General features: G+C 47.2%; 4 protein-coding genes across 4 annotated transcripts; 2 read left to right on the top strand and 2 right to left on the bottom strand.

The window, feature by feature from the left end:
• Positions 1 to 236: 236 nt before the first annotated feature.
• EI90DRAFT_3294374 (uncharacterized protein) lies at positions 237 to 1,733 on the bottom strand (the record flags this gene model as incomplete). Its single annotated transcript, XM_039067426.1, has 9 exons — positions 237 to 536; positions 594 to 655; positions 712 to 822; positions 856 to 998; positions 1,049 to 1,244; positions 1,294 to 1,383; positions 1,450 to 1,500; positions 1,559 to 1,603; positions 1,661 to 1,733. The coding sequence occupies 9 exons, from the start codon at positions 1,731 to 1,733 to the stop codon at positions 237 to 239; spliced, it is 1,071 nt and encodes a 356-aa protein (XP_038908417.1).
• A 1,085-nt stretch (positions 1,734 to 2,818) lies between these two features.
• EI90DRAFT_2948963 (uncharacterized protein) lies at positions 2,819 to 3,493 on the top strand (the record flags this gene model as incomplete). The annotated part of the gene is made up of 1 exon (XM_039055378.1): positions 2,819 to 3,493. The coding sequence occupies one exon, from the start codon at positions 2,819 to 2,821 to the stop codon at positions 3,491 to 3,493; it is 675 nt and encodes a 224-aa protein (XP_038908416.1).
• A 1,624-nt stretch (positions 3,494 to 5,117) lies between these two features.
• EI90DRAFT_3091150 (uncharacterized protein) lies at positions 5,118 to 5,514 on the bottom strand. The gene is made up of 2 exons (XM_039062373.1): positions 5,241 to 5,514; positions 5,118 to 5,168 (listed from the first exon to the last, which is right to left on the bottom strand). The coding sequence occupies exon 1, from the start codon at positions 5,401 to 5,403 to the stop codon at positions 5,242 to 5,244; it is 162 nt and encodes a 53-aa protein (XP_038908415.1). The 5' UTR covers positions 5,404 to 5,514; the 3' UTR covers positions 5,118 to 5,168; position 5,241.
• On the top strand, positions 5,484 to 6,263 carry EI90DRAFT_3179477 (uncharacterized protein; the record flags this gene model as incomplete). The annotated part of the gene is made up of 1 exon (XM_039066358.1): positions 5,484 to 6,263. Exon 1 carries the CDS (start codon positions 5,559 to 5,561, stop codon positions 6,261 to 6,263), a length of 705 nt encoding a protein of 234 aa, XP_038908414.1. The 5' UTR covers positions 5,484 to 5,558.
• Positions 6,264 to 7,473: the final 1,210 nt, after the last annotated feature.

Raw genomic sequence — 7,473 nt, 5'->3', positions numbered from 1 at the left:
TTTTACTAGAGTGCGTGCTTTGCATCGCGGAAACCTGCACAGCCATGGCAGCAGAAACATTGTGGTATTAAATCAAACACGCTTTTTGACAGTATGTACATAGAGTTTAGTCGGGCGAGGTGTTTCTTTGAGACAAGAAGGTAGGACGAGTAGGAGGGGGGCCTCAGACAGATCAGAAACTAAGAAGTGTGAAAGATTTCGGCCGCAATCGGCGTTTCTGTGAGAGGGCCCGCCTTTCAGCATTTTTTTGAGATGTGTCGCGACTGTGACTTACAGAGTGCCCGTTTGGATGGGGATGCAGTGAGGGTCGCAATGTCATTCTTGGGAGTAGGGCCGTCGCCAAGGTAAGCGACACCGATGAGTTTAAAGGCAGCCCGGTTTAGGTTGGTGCCGGTTTCAGTGAACTTTTCCAAGAGGCATTGAGTGACCACTATGTCACCAGGTTTGAGATCGAGGGGGTAGGGCAAATTTTTGTCCTGTTGGAAGTTGTAGGACCCAAGCGGTTTGGCGTCATAGATGTTCTTGAATGGGTCATCCTGTGAGAGGTATGATACAGCGAAGAAACAAAAGCATCACGGGAATGAGATAGTCACCTCAGGTGCAAACGCGGACATGGGCACAGACTCTGAAGAGATGCTGATATTCTTGACGTTCTCTGGAGAGGAAAGGAGGTGGGTGGGATCACATCCTCATGGAAGTAAGGGAACGTACTGCTGGTAAACATTTTGATGAAGGTTGCAGCGTTAATGAACCCCTGGCGCGTAAGGGGGATTAGATCAAGAGCGTAGTTGCTTTGGTATTGCTTGGCATGCTTCACAATTCCTAAAAGTAAAAATCAAAGTTTGGCTCCGATACCGTTCTTTCCGATCATTGACTTGAAAGCGTAGATTTTGTGACATGCCAAGAACCCGAAACGATTGTCAGAGGGTTTAACGAGTTCCATGGCAATGATTCCTTCATCGTGTAGGTATTCGATTTCAGTGAAAGCATAAAGTCGCCTAAGTGTGACCATTAGCAGCACAACTGATATGTAGAGTTGAATACATACTTGAGGAAATCATCAGGGAAGCGACAGCGGTTGTTGAAAATTGTATCCGGGGCATAGTCCGTTGCAAGGACAGAGTCGATGTCTGTAAGACCGTCATGGGGAGTGGTAGTGAATCTAGTCAAAACAAAAGTGGAGGGGTGTAGGATGATTTGGGACGCAGCCTTTTCTTCTTCTTCCTTTTCGTCCTCCTTTGTATCTAGGATGTTATTATCAGCGATGAAGTGTTGACAATCAGTACTACCTACCATCACCCACTGTGTCGGACCAGGCATCTGGGGAGATGAGGGGAGGGAGGTCTGCTGGAGTGCTTTCGTTTGAATTAGTCGCTTCTTTGTCTGATGGTGTGTAAGAATCCAGTGAGTGTGAAACATAGTTTATGAGAGAGTAAGTGATGAACGAACCTTTTGATTCAGTAGTAACGGTCGTGTCCGTGGTGGTCTCAATAATCAATTCTGAGGTAAGATTATTAGGCAGTTATAGGGTTGCCGTTGAGGGAGGTTGTATAGTGACCTGAGGCGGATGCAGCTGCTGGATTATCTGAGGGTGTAGTGGTCGCTGGAGTGTGTGTATGAGCAGTTAGCGGAGGGACGATGAAGGATGGAGGAGATATACTTTGTGGAAGATCGGTCGAAGAAGTGTTCTTGATTGGTGTGGACATAGAGGTATTGCGTTTAGTTTTAGTCATAGTGTCTGTGCGGTGTGGTTTGAGGAGAGGGAGGGGATTTGAGAGTGAGGGAAAAGTCAGCAGCGGATTAAGTGGGTGTATAAGTAGGAGGAAGCCGTAGCGTCAAGTGAGAGGAGCGTGTATTGGGAGAGTGAAAAAGTCCGTTGGCAAAGCTAACATTGATTCAGAAAGGAAGGGGTCATGGGAGGTCAGCATGTGCCCACAGTTTAAGACTCTGTGGAGAGGTGGACATTGCCCGCTTTGACCCAGTAAGTTGGATCTAAAGAGAATTAGGTAAATTGCGACACTGTTGGAAATTAATCACTTTACTGCTTGTTGTCGTTTCCAGTGAGGTTCCAGGGAAGCGGAGTGAAAAGATAAGAAATGTATGTGGGCACTGTTATGGACATAGGGGAACAATCAGCAGGGAGGATCATGTGACGATCTATGAGTGGATCTGATGCCAGAAGCGGAGTGTTGGAGGCAAGTGAGAGAAGTTGTTATTCCACATCCCATAGCGCTGGGAGACTTGTTAACCCGTGAGGAGAGTAGTGTATGTTGGCCACGTGGTTCGTTGGTAGTGGGGACAGACGTTAGGAGATTTTAATGAAGTATTGTTAAGACTGGATAACAGAGTTTTCGGAGTAGTGGACACATTTCAGCAAAGTAGTAAAGCCTTTTATCAAAGACGCAGAGAGCCTCACCTTTGTACTTTCAGAGTCTTTATTGCCATGGCCTGGCATAGACTGTCGAAACCAGATGTTGTTTCGGTGATTGAGCGGGAAGGGGTACACTTAACTTGTGCACAGAAACGCTCTCGTAATCGGCTGAATGAGGAAGTGGGTCGTAGTGGAGATGTAGTGATTCAGGCATTGAATGATTTGGCACGGGAGCGCGGTCTCAATCGAACATTTCTTGATTCTGCAAGTGGGGAAGAGAAAGTGGCTTGTGTGACGGACTACTTGAGTGCACTCTCGAATGCAGCTGTGAAAGGGGGAGTGTGTGGGTGTTGCGGGAGGGACATAGGGGCTGGGGCTTGGACGGAGGTAGCATTTGCCGATATTCCAAACGTTCATCACTTGGAGCCACATCCTGTCCATGAGGGCATGCAGTTGACCTCGGGGCTCTTAGTGATCAAAGCCGCCATACGCGAAACGGAGGAGGGAGCACGGTATATGGGGGTGTGTTATGAGTGTCTAGCGTCATTGAAGAGAAACAAGATGCCTCTTTTTTCTTTGACGAATGGGTTATGGGTGGGAGACATACCCGATGAGATAGCCGATTTAACAATTCCTGAGCAGATGCTACTCGCTCTGGTCTATCCTCATTGTTTCGTGTTCAAGATGCATCCAGTTAATTCTCGTGGGATCGATCCAGACTCAATGCAACGCGGAATGGTTGGAAATGTTACAAGTTACGACATGGACACGGGAGAGATCATTGATATGCTGGAAGGAAGAAAGATGCCTCGACGCACCCGGATTCTCTCATCTGTCATCGCCGTGACTTATCTGGGACGAGGGCATCTGCCGAAGCATTGGCTCAAGAGCACTTTCCGCGTCCGTCGTAGGAAGGTACTTCTTGCATTACAGTGGCTGATTGCGAACAATCCTTTGTATGCGGGATTCGAAGTGGACATGGATATAGTATCATCCCTTCCAGAGGATGATGTGCCATTAGAGATTCTGGCGGCAGTGAGACAAGAAGTGGATGTTAGTTTGCTGAATAGGGAAAATGACAGTTACACTGCAAATGACGAGAGCGGAGGTGGGTTAACATGAATACTGATTATCACTATGACTATTGCTGAGATGCGTGTTTTTAACAGTCCATGCTGCGATGGATGGTGAAGAAGGAGCGGATTGTGAGAATCTACTGTGATTATAGTAAATGGTAATGCTTACATATTGACAGTAGCAGATGCAGAGAAAGAGCCTAGTGTGGTTCCTCTTACGCACTTGGGTGTAGCGGCGCAGGATATCAGTTTATTGTCAAGTGGGGACTTACTGAAGCATGCACTGGCGAATCTGTCTACTGAGGGTGGATACGTGGTTCGATCACGGACACAGTTTGCAAGGGATTTGGGCGAGGATCAGAATCCATTCTTTCTGTCTGCCTTTCCATGCATATATCCTTATGGACGTGGGGGTCCTAGGGGAGAAAGGAGTCGAAAACTATCCTTTTTGGAGCACATTCGATGGAGTCTTCTCTATTATGATGGGCATTTTCGAAGGCATCATTCATTCCCTTTCATCGCTTTCGCCATCTATCAGAAGCAGGAGTGTTTGTCGTCAGCAAGAATCCAAATGTCACGGAAGGATTTCGAAGCAGATATGAGGTTTTTGGCCTCAGTGACAGTAACCCAGTTACAGGTGGCAGCAGAGGAGGAGCGACAGAAGAAGGTGATTTCAGATGAAGGAGTTCGCAAGTTGTTGCGGCATTTGAAGATAACAGCGGGGCAAGTAGTGGGGACAAACCAGAGTCGTGCATCCATACGTAGCAAGATCTGGAGTCTGAGCATAAAGTTTGGCCCACCGAGCCTGTGGGTTACTATCAATCCGAGTGACTTGCATGATCCGATTGCGCAGGTTTTTTGTGGTGCAGAGGTGGATTTGGATCGGTTCGAACGAACCTCAGGTCCGAACGCCCGAGAACGGTCGGAAAACATCGCAGCAGATCCCATGGGAGCAGCACGTTTTTTCCATTTCTTCATAACCACAATGTTGGAGTGTTTGATAGGATTGAGTGTTCGCAAAAATCGAACGGTTGCGAGAGGAGGAGTTCTTGGACGAGTGGTAGCATACATTGGAGTAGTGGAGTCTCAGAACCGGGCGTCTCTTCATCTTCATTTGTTGCTTTGGTTGGAGGGAAGTCCAACATGCGAGGAGTTGAAGGACCTTTTCAAGACATCTGCCTTCCGTGCAAAAGTCTCTCAATACATCACCGAGAACATCCAAGCTCATATTAGCGACATGGACAAGGACCTCATAAAGGACATACCACGCGAAGCAGATCTTGCATGGTCTAGACCACTCAATCCTGCGATGCCCTTCTATGCTGCTCATAGAGTGGATATGGAGCGAAGATTAATGAGATCGAATCAAATTCACACTTGCCGGATCGGAGGTTGTCTGTCATATCATGGGCGAGCAGCACTTTTGATGTGCAAAAGAAGGGCACCCTGGCGGCTTTGCAAGGACGTGACTGTGGATGAAAGAGGCAATTGGACCGTCAAGAGAACGTACGGATATGTGAATAACTATAATCGAGAGTTATTGCTTGCACTCCGGTGTAATCACGACATCAAGTTACTTACCAACGGGGAAGATATGAAGAACTTATCCTGGTATATCTCGAATTATGCAACAAAAGGCCAGAAGAGTGTGTATAACATGTCTTCGCTGATAGCGAAGCATGCTGCATACGAGTTTGAGGAAACAGACGTAGTTCGGGAGTCTAGAGAGAGATTGCGGTTAATGCTCTTTCGATGTTTGAGGGCAACCAATCGAGAACAGGAACAGTCAGGACCTCAGGTGGTTTCGTATTTGATGGGATGGGGAGATCGGTTTCTGTCGCAAAGTTTCGTCCCATTGTACTGGAATGGAGTGAAGGCATTATTACTGCGATGGTATCCATCATTGCAGCAAAGACAGTAAGCATATCTAAAATTCTCCACCGTGAAAAGGTTCATAACGGGTACGGGTAGAGAGGAAACCACAGCTTCTACGCTGAACCAAACAGAGCCAGATGGTGAACACTTAATTCACAACGCTGACGCAAGCGGTGAGAATGATGGAGTGTGAAAGAGTCAAATAGCAGGAGGAAGAAGAACACGTCACTTTAGTGATGGCACAGAATGGCACGGTGCAAGCACGATCACAACTGAATGATTACATGTTGCGTGGAACGGAGCTGGAAGGATATAGTTTGTATAATTTCTTGCAAGACACATACGAAGAATGGACTGCAAGGGCTTTTCGGAGTGGAGAAGCCAACGATGCTAAAGAGCCTGGAGGGAGGGGGAGACCTCGGCACACCAGGTCTTCTTACGGACCAAAACATCGTTACCAGGAAACTAAGAGAAGAGTGGTTCGTGAGAATCAGCACAATACCGTGGTCGACATTGTGGGTACATGGATCCCTAGAGTATCCACAGATGGCAACAACGACTTGTATTATGCAAGTCTGTTGATGTTGTGGAAAAGTTGGCGAGGACCAAAGGATTTAAAGACAGAAGGGGAAAGTTGGAAAGAAGCTTACCAGGCTTTGGAGCAGCAAAGTCCAACAATAAAGCATTTCGCTTCGAATGCACAGTACCGCTACGAATGCAAGGAAGCTGCAGACAAAGATGAACGAGAAGCTGCATGGGGTGGAGAGAGAGGGAAAGAAGGAAAGGAAAGGAACGCTGAGAGTGATGGTGAGGAGGAAGAAAGTGAAGGTGGAGATAAAGGAGAGGAGACCAACGTGAATCAAGGTACAATAGAACAATTGTCCGTGTTCATTGCATCTCGAGAAATGACAGATGAGGTGAGAGATTCTTTAGAAGACTAGGGATCTACTAACACTTGAGAGAGACGCAGGTGATTCACGCCCGACAAGCAATAGAGATAGCCAAGAGTGCACGGATACTACGAGAAGTGGCGAATAATTGGGCAGTCACCACAGAAAGAATCCAACCAGCAACATATGAAAACATCCAAATGTTTAGTGGATGGTCGAGCACACTGAAGACAAGAACATCCTTAGAAGGGATGGAGGAGAGAAGTGGCACGGGAACGAGTGTTAGTACAGTGGAAGGGGAGGTTACGATGGAACAGGACGCCTACAATGAAACACAGCAAACCACTATCCAGCATGTCCCAGTCAGCAACCCTGTGATGGAAGTGGAGGTGTCAAGCTTTCATGAAGAACAGTTACGAGCGTATGAAAACGTGACAAACCATGTCAATGCAACAAAACGAGGAGTGGAGCGTGAGCAACTGCTTATGATTCTAACAGGAGAAGGAGGAACGGGCAAGTCTCGAGTAATTCATGGTTTGGCGCAGTACTTCGAGAGGCAAAATTCAAGCGATATGCTAGCAATGGGAGCATATACAGGAATTGCCGCCAGTTTGATTGGAGGGAAGACACTACACGTTCTGTTCGGCTTAACTCCAAGCCGTGCAGGAATGCCATCAGCTGCAAAGATACGTAAGCTGGCATGTTTCTGGGAAAAGAAAAAATACTTGATCATCGACGAATTCTCAATGGTGTCACGATCACTTCTTGCCCGCATGTCAACCATTCTCTCACTGATATGGCACCACAATCATCCAATGGAGAGGAGCACAAAGAGTTGGGGAGGGATGAGTGTCATAATATGCGGAGACTTTCATCAATTCAAGCCGGTGGTTCAAAAAAGAACAGCACCTCTCTACTGGCCCTCCAATCCAGGCACTGATAGCGCAGAAGAAGTAATCCGAACTGTATGAGGAGTTCACAACAGTTGTATTCCTGACCCACCAAATGCGAGTGCAAGATCATCAGCAAAAAATTGTTATGCTCCTGAGTGCTCCGGAGTATTGAGAGCACTGGGAGAATCAGGAGGAGATTGGCCGGTCCAGGAACAGCCCATTTCCTCCGGAGTTGGCTAGGTACTCCAGGGCACTCCCAGGAGGGCCTGGAGCATTGCTTTGTGCACAAACATATCCAGTAAATACAATTTAAATGCTTCAAAGTGTATAGGGGTGAGAAGCTTCTGGGAGCTCCTGGAGCATTTGAA

The sequence above is a fragment of the Cantharellus anzutake genome, assembly GCF_015039405.1.
Source record: "Cantharellus anzutake strain C23 chromosome Unknown EI90scaffold_159, whole genome shotgun sequence".
In the NCBI taxonomy this organism is placed as follows: Eukaryota; Fungi; Basidiomycota; class Agaricomycetes; order Cantharellales; family Hydnaceae; genus Cantharellus; species Cantharellus anzutake.
This window is presented reverse-complemented; position numbering and strand designations above follow the sequence as displayed.

Bases quoted from the DNA above. Each gene is read 5' to 3' on its own strand.
- EI90DRAFT_3091150 (XM_039062373.1), bottom strand. From the start codon at position 5,403: ATGAACCTTTTCACGGTGGAGAATTTTAGATATGCTTACTGTCTTTGC.